General features: G+C 33.4%; 4 protein-coding genes across 5 annotated transcripts in view; 2 read left to right on the top strand and 2 right to left on the bottom strand.

The window, feature by feature from the left end:
• The window catches only part of LOC108741096 (tumor necrosis factor receptor superfamily member wengen), a 32,758-nt gene extending 24,827 nt beyond the window's left edge, over positions 1–7,931 (bottom strand). Inside the window, exon 1 of one of the 2 annotated variants that reach the window (XM_018475728.1) lies at positions 7,322–7,931. In XM_018475728.1, the coding sequence (XP_018331230.1) occupies positions 7,322–7,345 (24 nt within the window). In that variant the 5' untranslated portion in view covers positions 7,346–7,931. The remainder of the gene's footprint in view (positions 1–7,321) is intronic. The other variant, XM_018475727.1, reaches the window with a different exon arrangement.
• A 1,770-nt stretch (positions 7,932–9,701) lies between these two features.
• LOC108741088 (cryptochrome-1-like) lies at positions 9,702–11,909 on the top strand. The gene has a single exon (XM_018475710.1). The coding sequence runs from the start codon at positions 10,160–10,162 to the stop codon at positions 11,786–11,788; it is 1,629 nt and encodes a 542-aa protein (XP_018331212.1). The 5' UTR covers positions 9,702–10,159; the 3' UTR covers positions 11,789–11,909.
• A 564-nt stretch (positions 11,910–12,473) lies between these two features.
• Positions 12,474–13,945, top strand: LOC108741090 (U3 small nucleolar RNA-interacting protein 2). Its single transcript, XM_018475717.1, has one exon. The coding sequence runs from the start codon at positions 12,579–12,581 to the stop codon at positions 13,938–13,940; it is 1,362 nt and encodes a 453-aa protein (XP_018331219.1). The 5' UTR covers positions 12,474–12,578; the 3' UTR covers positions 13,941–13,945.
• Positions 13,946–14,600: 655 nt separating this feature from the next.
• LOC108741095 (transmembrane protein 41B) lies at positions 14,601–15,489 on the bottom strand. The gene is made up of 4 exons (XM_025973673.1): positions 15,271–15,489; positions 15,099–15,213; positions 14,818–14,946; positions 14,601–14,724 (listed from the first exon to the last, which is right to left on the bottom strand). The coding sequence occupies exons 1-4, from the start codon at positions 15,350–15,352 to the stop codon at positions 14,601–14,603; spliced, it is 450 nt and encodes a 149-aa protein (XP_025829458.1). The 5' UTR covers positions 15,353–15,489.
• Between the last annotated feature and the right edge of the window lie 51 nt (positions 15,490–15,540).

Here is a 15,540-nt window from a genome sequence, read left to right as displayed (position 1 = left end):
ATATAATATTAAACATAAAATTACTTTTGTTATTGTTACCTAATATCACAATAGGTATAGGAACTTACGATTTAAGTAATAAACGCAGTTTCGGTTTCGGTCGTAGTTTCGGCATGCCGCCGAAACCGAAACTAAACCGAAACTCTTTTTTTTGCCGAAACTCGACCGAAACCGAAACCGAAACCGAACTTTCGGTCGGACACTAATAATCATCATAACGTTTTCAGCCCTGATACTAATAAATAAAGAAACTTTACCTCTTCATAATTTTATAGTAAAAAGCATTTATATCAGTTCCCAGTTTTAATATTTACTAAATCTAATTCTTTTTCTTCGATAGTTTTTAGTTTTCCTAAATGTTATTTGATTATCATCGCCCAGTACGTGTGCGATTACTCTAAATTTAATTATTTCGTGTCAGCTTTTAATAGTTTATGTGAAATTCATGGAAAATTATGTTAATGCTCTCGTTTTACTTTTAAAACAATTCCAATACGTCAAGTTCACGGAGCAGTTTGTCTTATGGTTTGCATGACTTAAATTCAAACTGCTTTTAATGATTCGATTGTGGGAATTGAATTTAAATTTATATTCATCCGAAGTGCTGCGATTTATCGTTCGTTTTTGTTCAGAAGCTTTCCATAAAAATTATGATAGAATATAAGCCCTTCATTCATTAAACCATTTACCTCTCAGGTAGCATTATTTGCAAGTAAAATTCTTCTTTAAGGGTGCACTTTAGTTGAGTTACGTATGTAGTTACTCGATTATATGTATTACATAAGTAGGTAGTAGATAGTCCTTTATTTAAATTGCCTTGCGGGAAACAATTATTCAAAATGTAATTAATTTCCTTCAGTCCTGCTGCTATGTATACGTATATACAAATATATATATGTATAGATGTAAATTATTAATTATTATCATGCTGAATTCTGTAATCGTAATATAAGCAGTGCGTACCGATTTGATATTCGAAGGAAATGGAATCAAATTTCTTAGAAATTTAATAAAGGGTGTCATAATAAGTTCCAATAACCCTCTCTATCGGTAGCGCAATGCGGGTGAGACGTTGGAAATGAACTGGGACAGCATATTCCCGACAACAAGTAGTAAAGTAGAAATTCTCGCGAACAAAGGGTTGATGAGTTCCAACCCTTAATAAACTCTTTTTGTAAGCACTGTAGTGCTTGTAAAGATATATACGTATAGTGCATAGGTATGCGTGTTTAGATATACCCATTGACATCGTACAACGAAAGGAGTTCGTACTCATGAAAATTAAACGGGTCTTTTTGTTGATGAAAATCCTTCATAAAGAAGGTTGTTGGGAACGCTGATCTGGGGCACCAAAATGAGTTTTATGTACCTACGCTGCACTAGCTGTTTACTGGCATCTAAAGTTTTTATTTTTTTTTTTTCGAGTGCTTACTCGGTGTACAGAACAGGACATAGGAAAGAAAACTGTCCCCGAGGGATAGAGAAATTAGTTTTATGTGGTCGTCGATGATCCTAGACACATATTTAGAACAACAACGCGAGCGAAGCCGAGGGTAAAATTTATCATGAATTTTTGTACACATATTGTCAGGTGTACAGAAAAGGGCCTAGGGTACCTTTTATCCAAAAAAAACATACTGTCTCCGAGGGATACAGAAATTAGTTTTATGTGGTCGTCGATGATCCTAGACACATATTTAGAACAACAACGCGAGCGAAGCCGAGGGTAAAATCTAACATAAATTTTTGTACAATCATTGTCAGGTGTACAGAAAAGGACCTAGGGTACCTTTTATCCAGAAAAAAACATATTGTCTTCGAGGGATAGAGAAATTAGTTTTATGTGGTCGTCGATGATCCTAGACACATATTTAGAACAACAACGCAAGTGAAGCCGAAGGTAAAATCTATCATGAATTTTTGGACACATATTGTCAGGTGTACAGAAAAGGACCTAGGGTACCTTTTATCCAGAAAAAAACATATTGTCTTCGGGGGATAGAGAAATTAGTTTTATGTGGTCGTCGATTATTTTTGACACGTATTTAGGACATCAATGCTAGCGAAGTCCCGGGTAAAACCTGGTATGTTTACAAGGAAACTTGGGTAATCGAGAATGACGGTAAATTGTAACTGCGAACGATTTTTGAAATTCAATTTTCTAAACATCCGCTGAAAGAAATGTTTATGAAATATGAGTGGAGCTATGTCATTAATTACGTTGTTTTTTTGGTCAAAAATTAAATTCACGAAAAAGAAACCACTGACATACAAAAAGTAATTAAAACTGTTCGACCATAATTTCCTTTCGTCACTGTCAAAACTGGTGTAACATAAACAACTACAGCAGCAACTAATGCATTTAACAGTTACTACCACGTTGAATGACAGTTCAGAGTCTCAACTTCAATGTCTGTCATTATTCTATTTTGAGGAACCGTAAATAGATACACACGGAACCACAACACGGTCAGTATGAACGGCATGTTTTACCAAGAAAAATTGCGCTCGTGCCGATGAAGGAGAATAACTAGCATTTCCTATTGTTACCTCATTAACTCTGAAATGTAACTGAGATAAGGTCAAGAAACCTTTTCACAACTACTTTATGTTCATTTTTAATTAACACTAAGCAATTAAAACTCAACGTTTGAAATTGACTCACTCACTAATAACACATACCTAGACATATTAGAAGGAGAAACAGGAGTTAAGAAGTTCTAAGGATGTGGGATGTTCTAGTTTTAGGGAAATAGGATAAGAAAGAGTGGAGCTGAGTACTTAACCAGTTTTATGTGGCACATTCACTTCGATTTTGGATTTTGTTCGTGGGAGGACCAACAATTTTTGACTGGACATAAAAACAGAAAAACTCTCATTATCAAAAAGGAACAAGAAAGTGCTGGCGAAAATCAAACATGTACATACTCAATAGTGCGAAAGCTTTCCAAGTAACATAATTACAAGTGGATAAGTGGGTGTAATCCAGTCTTGCTCGCTATTTCTTGGAACAACTCTTGATGTTCATATGCATTGAAAGTTAATATGCACATCGCGTTGCATCGAATCCGAGAAGACCATGTCGGTGTCCGAAGTGTTTACTTGTAAATAACTGTTCGGCGGATTTGTAAAACAAAACTATGCATGTAGGTAGGGCAGTAACTCGCGATAACTAATACATTTCAATTACAAAAAGGATCCCTCCTTTTGCCCTCTGCCTTCTGAACATTCCACGTTTTTCGGCGAAAATGTACGAACTCAAAATGAATACGTGAAACATCAAACGCTTTGATGTTTCAAGCAGGAGGCCGACAATTAGAATGCTAATGTAACATGTGACAACTATAACATTACATATACACATATATGTGTTGATCATCCTTTGTTCTTTTATTAAAAACCATCGGCTTTATTAAAGAAACAACAACGCGAGATGTACCTAGCAAAATAAAAGGTAAAGGTAGAGTAAAACGTAGGCAATTGTTTTACTGATTTATTTTCCATCGGTCACCACGAATTTTAGCGTTCCAAAATGGCTCTTTATCTTACGAATTTAAAATTAAAATTAAAATAAAAAGAACTAGCCAGGCAAACGCATTGGTAGAAGAAATAGTAAAAAAAGAAGGAAAACTAGCCTTTACTAGGGAATAAGAAGGAGCTTTTTTGTTTTCACCAAGTGAATGCGAAGAGTCATTATTACCTTGTGGTAATGGATTAAAGTCAATATTTGTAGTTATCTCAGTTTTTGGCTTCATTATTGTAGTACAGTGTAAACTCTATATAACGACACTTAAGGGACTGAACATTTTTCGGCGTTGGAAAGAATAAGAGAACAGAGTACTCTATGGAAGTCAATAAAAAATAGTCGAGATAGATTGGTAGGACACCTTCTTAGGCATGAAGGTCTAGTCAGAGACATATTAGAGGCAGAAACGGGAGTTAGGAGGGATAGAGGTAGACCTAGATTAGATTACTGTTCGCAAATAGTTAAGGATGTGGGCTGTTCTAGTTTTAGAGAAATGCGAAGTTTAGCTCAGGATTGGAAAGAGTGGAGGTACGTGTCCAACCAGTCTTAGGACTGACGACCTTATGATGATGATAAAGAGTGGTCGTTAAATGGAGAGAAATAAAAAATATTATTTTACTATTCTATAATAATATGCATTTACCAATGTAGTACACATTTTGCACACGAACATTATTATTCATGCATTGCGTATAGCCTGTTATCTTCGTCTGATTTTTTTTGCTGCTCCAATATTTTAATTGTATTTTGTTACGTATCTTACTCATATCTTGAGATACTGCTGGATAAATTTGATTATATAAAAAGTATTTTTTTAATAGTTTCGCTGCATCAAGTGCTTGTTTGATGCTTGGTGGAGGGACAGGATCGTCTTCTTCAACAACGTACACAGCTGCAGATCTTATCTATTTCGGCAACTTAGAAAGTACTGCTCAATGATTTATAATGCCGCATCGTTGTCGTTAAATAGAGTGAGCGTTACGCTATAAAGAGTGTAATATTGTATAGAAAACAATGTAAACCAACCAAAGTCAAGCAATTTCGACGTTTTAAGGAGTTTGTCTTTAAATCGAGTGACGTTATAAAGAGTTTACACTGCATTTCAAAAGATGGATCAGGAATAAGAGCAAAAATTATGCAACAACTATTTCCAAATCTACTATTAAACGCGACTGTGTAGGTGTTACACAGTGGTGTCATTTAACGTGAACTGGGGCATTTATTTTAGACTTGTGCCATATTCTAACAGTGAGGTCTTATCTCATAATTTCGGGCGTACCTACGCATATTTTCCGGAAACAAGAAACAATGGCTGACGTTTGTTTGTAATGCTAAGTTCTTTTGAAAATTCTGAGGTGGTGGACAAGAAAGTACTCTTGACAGTTAACAAGTAATGTAAAATATAGGTCAGATCATGTTTAAAATTCTCGACAAGTATGCGAAGAAAATGTAGAAAATCGATTCGTGTAGGAACTCGACTTCAACAAGGTCAAGCATCGTTTTCATTACTTTGCACACTCTTGTCCTGAACACTCAGTATGTGTATGCGATATTTCTTTTGCCATTGCTTTGTGGTACAACTCAAAAAATAATTATAATGATCTTAGAGTGAAATGGGTGAAATGGTCATTTCAAGGGTGGGCTAAGATTTAAGGAAATTATGCAATATAGAAAAGAAAACATTAAACATTACAGATTTCGTTCATTAAAAAAGGATGCGGGACGACTGGCCGCACGGTTCATTGAAACGTATGCCACAGAATACATGTTGAGTTTTCCAGCTTTTGGAGACCAGCTTTTGGCGAGTAATTTCTAGTGAAAAATACAGAAAAGTGGAAAGGGTGCAGAGATATGTTTCGAGTGAGGTTCAACATCGAGAAAATCTAGTATTATTCTGATCTATATCTCTACATAAAAAGGTAAATTGTTCGGCTGACATTGTCAACGAACAGCCCAAATCCCTGAGCTTACAGGTTTGAAATTTTGCAAAGACGATCCTTATACAAATTAGACGGCACTAAGAAAGGATCTTTTTAAATTCAACCCATACAGGGGTAAAAAGGGGGCTCAAAATATGATGTATCGATCAAATACACTCCAAACCGTTGAGTCATGGAGCTTAAAATTTTGGACAAAGATTCCTCTTATACAACCGTATCATCCACTACAAAATGAGTTTTGAAAATACCACCCCTTAAGGAGTGACAAGTGGGTTAAAAGTTTAACACATTGCAAACTTATAAAAAAATTTTCCACGAATAACTGCTGTACCAACAATGGTGTCGTCCAAATTTGGACGGGTTACAGCTAGTACATTACACATAGATATTACGTTGAAACAATTGGATGAATTAAAGATAACTCACGTATGTAATTTAAACAATTGATATAAATACAAATCAGCGCTAACTTAAGATAACAACCTAATAATTCCTTAGTCCTTAAACAAGTTAGCTTCATACAAAAGGGGGGACTACATATCATCTCTTAGTTTTCTTAAGGCTTCTTGTACCCTTGATCTGTCGACGTGCATTCGCAATTTATTCATTAAAACAGACACAAAACAACGTACAGAAGAAAAACAATTTAAAACTTTATTAGCATAGGCTTTAGCAAAACTTTTGCTCCCTCTGCTTGTAAACAATTGTTTGCAGTTTACGCGGTCAATTTAACTTGGGCAAACTTTTTATTTCCGAGAAAATTTGAACGGGCTATGAATAAAATCGAGAATTGTGCAGTCACGTTTGGCATTTGTTTGATACGTGAAATACAAATTTTGGAAATATCTTAAGTATAATTGATACATCGGACAAACGAGTAAATCTTTTAAAATGAGAATCGCGTAATCCAAATATCTTTAATTAATTTTTTTAAACGCTTTTATGCGTTTCTAGGTAACATAACTCGATTTGATATAAAACATTGCGTTGACGCGAATTATATTAAACACAAACAATTATTAATGCTTTTTTCTTAATCTTTCATTCATTCATTCTAAAAAAAAATTGTAGACTAATTGATGAGAGTGTCGTTAAAGGCTGGCAATTCTCTTCATGATGGCCTACATTTATTGTAATGAAAGCCAAATACGTGCACGCAATGAGCAAATTTTAATTAGGTACTAACTATGTATTAATATTGGAATGATAATAGTAACAACAACCGGAAATCCAATAACGGCTTAATGGACCGTATTGGTTGACATTTTAAAACTTCGCTGTCCATCTAATTACCAATGCTAAATTTTTTNGGCCAACATTTTCTATCTCGTTGATTCTTTGGGATGTTCGATGACATTTGGATGACTATGATAGTGATATAACCTCGTTTGTCAGTTTGTTGCTATTGTCAACATAAACCGATATAAAGTAATTAATCTATAATAAAAAACTCTAAAACAGAGTGCTTCGCCTAAAAGTTATGTAATAAAGAACAATGTTAATAGTAAATGTTAATGAATTCATAAATAAAGTGTTACATGAGATCAAGTATAGTAAAATGTTATAGTCTGTTGATTTCCAAAGCTTTATGAAACAGTTAAACCGAATAAAAATATTATTCCGTTCCACCCTCACAATAATATAAATTAAAATATAATCTTCGAATGTTTTAGACTAATTATATGAAAATTGATTTAGAATTTTGATAATAAACAAAATCTTTACTTCGCTTTTTATTAAGTAGATACTTTATCATCACATTTTATTTTACTTTATCATTTGTTCGAACAGTTTCAATTAGTCGTTTGTTATCTTGTTGCAAATAGCGCTCAAAGCAAAAAATGTGTGAAAATACCTTTAGTCCCTTAACATTCCCCATATGTAGTTTGTTTTATATTATCCGCCACTCATACGGTGGGTACTTTCCACAAATGATTGTTCTCGATGCTTAAGCTAACACAGTTTCTGTTCAAATGACACATGTTGAAAAAAGTGCGTATTATCAGTCGCGGATGTTTAAACTCGTACACTAAATTTAATTAATCAGTTACCAAGACTTTTCTTCGAACACTGTCGACGCGCTTCTGAATAACTTCACTTCTTGCAGTTAAATTTAAATACTGCTCGGCTTTGCTCGCTGCATACGCCGATTGCTATTTGTGCCACGAAGAATTTTCGATATATTTTTTTATTTCGAGTACAAAATTATAATCCGTTTTTTCTTGTTTTCTTCTATCATTTGAAAATGTTTGGGTACCAATTAAATTTTTATTACAGTTAAGCCCGCAACAACTTTGAGGTTCCCGTGAAAACATACTCTCCCTTGATAAATATGTTAAATAAAGCACTCGTTCCACAATAAATTAATTGCTTTAAAATTTCGAAACATCCTCCTTTAATTTATTTGCGGTTTTTGATATTGAGGCGGCTTATTTTCTCAACAATTCTTCTTTATCAATTATCACTGCATTAAATAGAAATTTTTTTGAACGAGAAGCGATGAAATGCTTTCAATTTCAACGCGTCTTCTAAAACCGTTTGAGTAAAACTAAAATATGTTAGTTTAATGGACAGGCTTCTGTTGGGTCCTGTTGTCATAGGCGTTTTGGGTATACATTATACAAGAAGTAGTTACGTAGAAGAGGGGGAAAAGTTCTCTAAAACATTAATATAAGGGTGGCTGCTGCTTGTTTTATTAGAGCTTCAAAGATGACCATGTCATCACGCAGAACAAACAAGGTACTCCACTTACATGAATATAGTTACTCACACAGAAAAAATTAAAATAAATAAGTATTAATTAACTTCATTTAGATGTAGGTATATTTTTAAATTTTATAGCAGATTTAAATTAATTTGTAGCAGATTTAAATTAATTTGTAGCAGATTTAATTTTACCCTTTTCTTTTCCAATCGTAAGTGTAAAATTTCAAAATCGTCAGTAAAGCTATGTGATAGTTGTAGTTAATGTTCCACGTTGGTGTATGTTCTTTAATATTCTCTTTGAAGGATCTATCTGTTTGGCCTATGTAGGCATTATTACAAGATCTACATTTAAGTACAGAAACGTCCGATTTTAAATTTTTCTTTGTGGGATTTTACTGTTTATTAATAATTTTCCTAACGAATTATTAAAATTAAAACGTTTAAAATTAGCACATTTTTGATGGATATAAAGAAGAGTAGAAATCCTTACTTTCGTCAATCGTTTTTCATTTTTTAATGTTCATTCATGTACTTATTAATAATATCTCACTCGCATACGTTACCAAAGTAATGAATGAACTTTGAAATAAACGAAAACATAGATAATTTCCTCGCTAACTGTGCGTAAGTCAGATTTTAAAGACACCTGTCGTTATAGCAGATGCTGCAAGTACGGTTTATGCATTATACACATGGTTTCTCATGTCAATTAAAATAGACAACGGTATTTATAGCTGTAATGTAATTATTTTTGCTTCTGCAAGTAAGTACGCGATTGCTAATGAAATACATATATCTGCTATATCTCTTTCAATAAATCATCTATACCTACATCTGTATACGTTTTAAATAATTAACACGATGCCATTAATCAGTTCACTATTTTTTTTTTTGATAACTTACAGAAATGAACTTTGTTTTTAAGCGCAATTACATTCTAATTTATTTAAACTCATTTAATTTATAGGTAATCGTAATTACGGTCTGCTACATTAGTAATCAACCTCAGGCACAATTAATTTATTGTACTGTCTTTTCTATTATGGTAAATTATACTTTTATGAAAACAGAAGGTAAAATCAATCTTTTTCAGTCTTCTAAAGTAATTTTGGGACTTCAATAAATAAATTAAACACCCTATAATACTCTCCCAATATTAGTTTAAAGAAGTCTATAATTGTTGCGGTGAATACTCCACCATTATCAAGAATTTCAAATTAATTTTCGGACTTTCCCGGCAAAACTTTATATTTTTAAATATATCCTGATTAATGGGTTGCCTATAAATTTATTATTATGCCTCCCTCAATGTTACATTTTATTATTAAACAGAGCAAATTTTGAAACTTAATTTTAAAGCGCATTTAAAAAAGCTATAAAACTGTCCATTTAAGCCATTTATTTGTTTATTGCAATATTTTGAATTTACTTTTATAGCAAGTAACTGGCAATCTATTAAATGAACAGTTTAGCTAGAAGGCCAACATTTTCTATCTCGTTGATTCTTTGGGATGTTCGATGACATTTGGATGACTATGATAGTGATATAACCTCGTTTGTCAGTTTGTTGCTATTGTCAACATAAACCGATATAAAGTAATTAATCTATAATAAAAAACTCTAAAACAGAGTGCTTCGCCTAAAAGTTATGTAATAAAGAACAATGTTAATAGTAAATGTTAATGAATTCATAAATAAAGTGTTACATGAGATCAAGTATAGTAAAATGTTATAGTCTGTTGATTTCCAAAGCTTTATGAAACAGTTAAACCGAATAAAAATATTATTCCGTTCCACCCTCACAATAATATAAATTAAAATAACATCTATAAATACATTTTTTAATAAAAAGTGCCCATGAAAGTGAAATAGGATAAGATGTAACTGCAACTGCTGCTAAACATAATTTTACGTTGCTTTAAAGACACACAAGTTAAAGACACTTAGCATTTAAATTTTACTGGTGATGTTTTGAACCGAAGGATAAATGACTGGTACTATCAAGCACCCCTCAAATCAGTCACCTAAAAAACCTGTAAAGCATATGGTGCACTGGTTTCGAAAAGGCTTAAGACTCCATGATAATCCTGCTTTGAGAGAAGGTCTACGTGATGCAACCACTTTTCGTTGTGTTTTTGTCCTGGATCCATGGTTTGCTGGATCATCCAATGTTGGAATCAATAAATGGAGATTCCTTCTTCAGTGTCTTGAAGACTTGGACAGTAGCTTGAAGAAATTGAATTCGCGACTTTTTGTTATAAGAGGACAGCCTGCAGATGCATTACCGAAGCTTTTTAAGGAATGGGGCATAAATGCTTTAACTTTTGAGGAAGATCCAGAACCATTCGGACGTGTAAGAGATCACAACATATCAGCTCTTTGCAAAGAAATGGGCATTACAGTCATCCAAAAGACATCCCACACATTATATAATTTGGACGCTATTATTTCACGTAATGGAGGCAGAGCCCCATTCACATATCATCAGTTCCAAACAGTAATTGCTGGAATGGATCCACCCCCTACAGCAGAAGCTGCAGTTACTGATAAAACACTTAATGGAGCTGTAACACCTGTTAATGAGGATCATGATGACAGATTTGGTGTGCCCACTCTTGATGAACTAGGCTTTGACACTGAAGGATTGCTTCCTCCAGTTTGGCAAGGCGGCGAAACAGAGGCTCTGGCAAGATTGGAAAGGCATTTAGAACGTAAGGCTTGGGTGGCTTCTTTTGGCCGACCTAAAATGACTCCTCAGTCACTTTTAGCTTCACAGACAGGCTTATCCCCGTATCTACGATTTGGTTGTTTGTCAACAAGACTGTTCTACTATCAGCTGACTGATTTGTACAAAAAAATTAAGAAAGCCTTTCCCCCTCTTTCACTTCATGGGCAATTATTATGGAGAGAATTCTTCTATTGTGCAGCTACAAAGAATCCAAACTTTGATAAGATGGTTGGTAATCCAATTTGCGTACAAATTCCATGGGATAAGAATCCTGAGGCCCTTGCTAAATGGGCAAATGGTCAAACTGGATTTCCTTGGATAGATGCTATCATGACTCAATTACGTGAAGAGGGCTGGATTCACCATCTGGCTAGGCATGCTGCAGCATGTTTCTTAACAAGAGGAGACCTGTGGATATCATGGGAAGAAGGGATGAAGGTATTTGAAGAGCTGTTGCTTGATGCAGACTGGTCAGTCAATGCTGGAATGTGGATGTGGTTATCCTGTTCAAGTTTCTTTCAGCAATTCTTTCATTGCTATTGCCCCGTTAAATTCGGGCGTAAGGCAGATCCAAATGGCGATTATATCAGAAAATATCTCCCAGTATTGAAAAACATGCCTACACAATACATCCATGAACCCTGGAACGCATCTGATGCTGTCCAGAAAGCTGCTAAATGTATCATTGGAAAAGATTATCCCTTGCCTATAGTAAACCATACTTTGGCTAGTAAAATAAATATGGAACGTATGAAACAAGTCTATCAACAGTTATCAAAATATCGCAGTTTTGATACTCAGAAATTGAATTGCATTTCTTCTTCAAAATTAAAAGACTACCAGCCCAGTGTTGTCACCGTTGGGAATCTCAAAAACTTACAAATTTAAGGATTTTACTCAAAAAACATAATCCTAATTCCTTATAAAAACTATATTCTTGATTTATTTTATATAAGACGGTTTTATCAATACAATTAGTTTTTGTACAAAATACATATGTACATCTTTTTCAGAGTTTATTGGTATTTTATTGTAATTGTAATATTTGTTTATATTAATAATAAATGTAAAGTTTTGTACATATTTATCGTTTATTAAAAAAATATCCAGTTAAGGTCGACGTAATTTAAAAAAATACGTGTTCTTGCATTACTTTCATAACTTATTTTAGGATCGCCGATCCAGTGTTCGTGTAACGTGGTAAAACACGTGTTATATCACGTTTATCACCATTTGCTGCTTAGACTTGCGCAAATTGTTTTAAAAGTTCTTAATACGTTTGAATCAATTTGAATAATTTGAATTAATCGCGCTATAAAAACTGCAACCACAGAGTTATACAAATATTTAGTAAACTACGGTGTAAGTCTAAAATAATTGCCTAATTCTATAAACAAAAAAAATTTTTTTGCTTCATACAAAGAAAGGTGCTCTGAGAGATGTATGATCAAATAATTTATTCTTGTTTAAGCTTCTTTGACGATAACTCGTAAAATATTAAAAACCCTTTTAGTCCGATCATGTAGTCTTTAGCCACTTCTACTTTTAGTCTACCTAACCTTCAATTTTTAACGTGGATGTCAATGAAACATAACCTAATAGTTTTGCCATCTACTGCGTTAAACAGGTTGTTTAAAAATGTAATTGTTCCCTAAAATTTTTTCACGATTTAATAAAAATGTCATTTTTTACAAAAGCCAAGTCAAAAAAGGAATTCACCAGACAAAACCGTAAGCGTAAAGCTACGGAAGTAGTTCAAGAGAAAAACGATGAAATTACTAGTAGTGAAGATGAAGCTAATGGAATTACTGAAGACTCATCCTTAACATCTGAAGAAGAACTCGAGACTGCTCAAGAGAAAAAATTAAGATTAGCAAAGGTTTACTTACAAGAAATTGAACGTGAAGAAAGGCGACGTCTTGAAAACGACAACGAAGAAATTGGTGATGATTTGATACAAAAACGACTTAAGGAAGATTATCTTAAGCAAACAGGAAAGTTAAGGCTTACAATTGCTGATAAATACACAAGCGTCGATAATAGTAACATAAAAATTTTAAAGTGTAAACAGCACAGAAAACCTATAACTTGTTTATGTATTACTAGTGATAACAACTTCATATTTTCTGGAAGTAAAGATGGAATAGTAGTAAAGTGGTCTCTAAATGATTTTAAAAAAATTGGACACTTTTCTTTTTCTGCAAAGAATAGTATTCCAAATTCTCCAGACTATCCTAAACCAATCACAAGTGTAGCAATTTCTTCAGATAGTAAGTTTTTAGCAGTAGGAGATGAATCAAATAATATTCATGTGTGGGACCCACAGAGTTTAAAATACCTGAATGTCCTTAGAGGCCACAGAAAGTCAGTAACAGGACTTTCATTTAAAAAAGAATCACACACTCTGTACTCTTGTAGTGCAGATAAATCTGTTAAGGTTTGGTCTTTAGATGATATGGCATATGTGGAGACTTTATATGGACATCATGACAAAATAACAGCCATTGACTCCTTATACAGAGATAGAGCAATTACAGCCGGTGGTAGTGATTGCTCTTTAAGGATATGGAAGATAGCAGAGGAGTCTCAGCTAATTTATAATGGTCATTCAGGGAACCTTGATTGTGTAAAATTAATTAATGAAGAAAATTTTCTATCAGGAGCAGATGATGGACAGCTTTGTGTGTGGTCATCAATGAAGAAGAAACCATTGTGTACTATTAAAGATGCACATGGAATTGATGAGAACAACGAGCAACCAAATTGGATTTGTTCAGTTACAGCCTTGTTAAATACCGATCTTGTAGCTTCAGGCTCATATGATGGATTTATAAGATTTTGGAAACTAGATAATAATTTTCGGTCAATACAACCATTATTTTCTGTGACTGCTAATGGATTTGTCAATAGTATGGAATTTACTTCTGATGGCAAGTTCTTAGTAGCATGTGCAAGTACTGAACATAAGTTTGGTAGATGGAATGTAATAAAATCATCAAAAATTAGTTTAGTAATTGTACCACTAAATAAAATAAGCTGAAAATGGCTATTTCATTATTTTATAATTAATTGTATCAAACAATAAATATTCACTTTTAAGCCAAACTCGTAACTGTTTTAAAGACAATATCATTTTATTTTTAATTAAGTAACATAAAAACATGTGTAATGTTAAAAAACGATATATTAATTTAACTAATCAAATTTTATAACTTGGATCACAAGGAGAGATATTCAACAAATAATTTACCTGACACCACATCAAATAAATAAAAATTTAAAGATTTAACAATTATGATAACTACCGTACACTTATACATAATTATCTATTACAGTTTTTTATTCAAATTTCTCTTTTAATTTGTGCTTAATAAAAACAGGTATTAAAGAAATAATAGCAAATACTGCCAAAAGTAATACTGATGACCAGGAAAATCCAGTATCACTTGAAGTCATTGTGTGTAAAGTTTGGCCTGTTTGGATTGCTACAAAAGATGGTGGGGCAACACCTAGAAAAGTTCCCAATGCAAAAGGTACCAAAGGTACACCTATTACAGGGGCAGTCAAGTTTATAAACCAGTTTGGCAAAAACGGCGTAACGCGTAGAAAAATGATATAATTTAATAAATTGGTCCTGTGTTTGTCAACCATTGCAGCCCACTTTGCTACCCTCTCAGGGTAATATATCATTATCAGTCTTCTACCCAGAAGTTGAGACAATAGAAAGCAAAGAGTGGCTCCTACTGCTGAACATGTACAAACCAAGCATAGAGCTAAGTAGAATGGAAACAGAAAACCTGATAATATTGATAAGAAAAGGGATCCTGGGATAGCAAAAGTTTGCAAGCTAAATATAATTAAGGAAAATGCAACAGTTCAGTTTTGCAGGACATTTACAAAAATTACTTAAAGGATACAATATATATGTCAAAAATACACCAGTCAAGACAGGAACATAGTGTTGTTCTTTGTACTTGCTCAGCACTATACCTAAGTTTTTAGCTTGTTCGATATTCCATGGCAAACGAATGTGTTGCCTTTCTTCACTGAAAAATAAAGGATATTATTATAAAAGAACTTAAATCCAAAATAACTACTATAGTCTTAGAGCTCTTTTACCTCCATGGTCCCTTGCTTTTCCAATAAAGGTAAAGAATTCTAAGAACATGGCTATCAAGTTGCAAAATAAATGAATTACCTTGTTACATTTGGGAAGTTGGCATAAACCAACAGCAATGTAAAAAATGAGCAAACAAATATAACTACCACTGCCAAAAGGGCACTTCTTGTAGAAAGTACAGACCTCCTTCTATCTGCAATAACAAAAATAAATTACTTATTATTCGATGTACACGAAGTATATTTCGTACATGGTTGAATTGGAGCAGAAAGAGGATTATTTTCAGGAATTTGAGGTTCATGTGCTAAGTTTTCTTGGATAGGATGGTGCATATATCTAATGTAGATTCTACTTCTAGCATAATTTCTGAGAAACTGGCTGTAAATTGGTGTCTCAGATGTATTTTGAGAATGAAAACCACCAAAAAGGATATCAGTGGATGAGGTGATTTCAGGACATTGTATTAAATTATAACCTTCTATTTGCTGTTCTCTGAACATTTTGTTTAATGAAGATCAGA

This window comes from Agrilus planipennis, unplaced genomic scaffold (assembly GCF_000699045.2).
Source record: "Agrilus planipennis isolate EAB-ADULT unplaced genomic scaffold, Apla_2.0 scaffold229, whole genome shotgun sequence".
Taxonomy (NCBI): domain Eukaryota; kingdom Metazoa; phylum Arthropoda; class Insecta; order Coleoptera; family Buprestidae; genus Agrilus; species Agrilus planipennis.
The sequence above is the reverse complement of the archived record's forward strand: the minus strand, read 5'-3'. Positions and strand labels throughout refer to the sequence as shown.

What these genes read in the sequence shown, in the direction of transcription:
- LOC108741088 (XM_018475710.1), top strand. Translation starts at nt 10,160, where the DNA reads ATGACTGGTACTATCAAGCACCCCTCAAATCAGTCACCTAAAAAACCT.
- LOC108741090 (XM_018475717.1), top strand. Translation starts at nt 12,579, where the DNA reads ATGTCATTTTTTACAAAAGCCAAGTCAAAAAAGGAATTCACCAGACAA.
- LOC108741095 (XM_025973673.1), bottom strand. Translation starts at nt 15,352, where the DNA reads ATGCACCATCCTATCCAAGAAAACTTAGCACATGAACCTCAAATTCCT. An exon ending in TTCTGCTCCAATTCAACCAT is followed by an intron (nt 15,214 to 15,270) that starts GTACGAAATATA and finishes TTGTTATTGCAG; the next exon opens with ATAGAAGGAGGTCTGTACTT. An exon ending in GTATTTTTGACATATATATT is followed by an intron (nt 14,725 to 14,817) that starts GTATCCTTTAAG and finishes TTGCTATCCCAG; the next exon opens with GATCCCTTTTCTTATCAATA.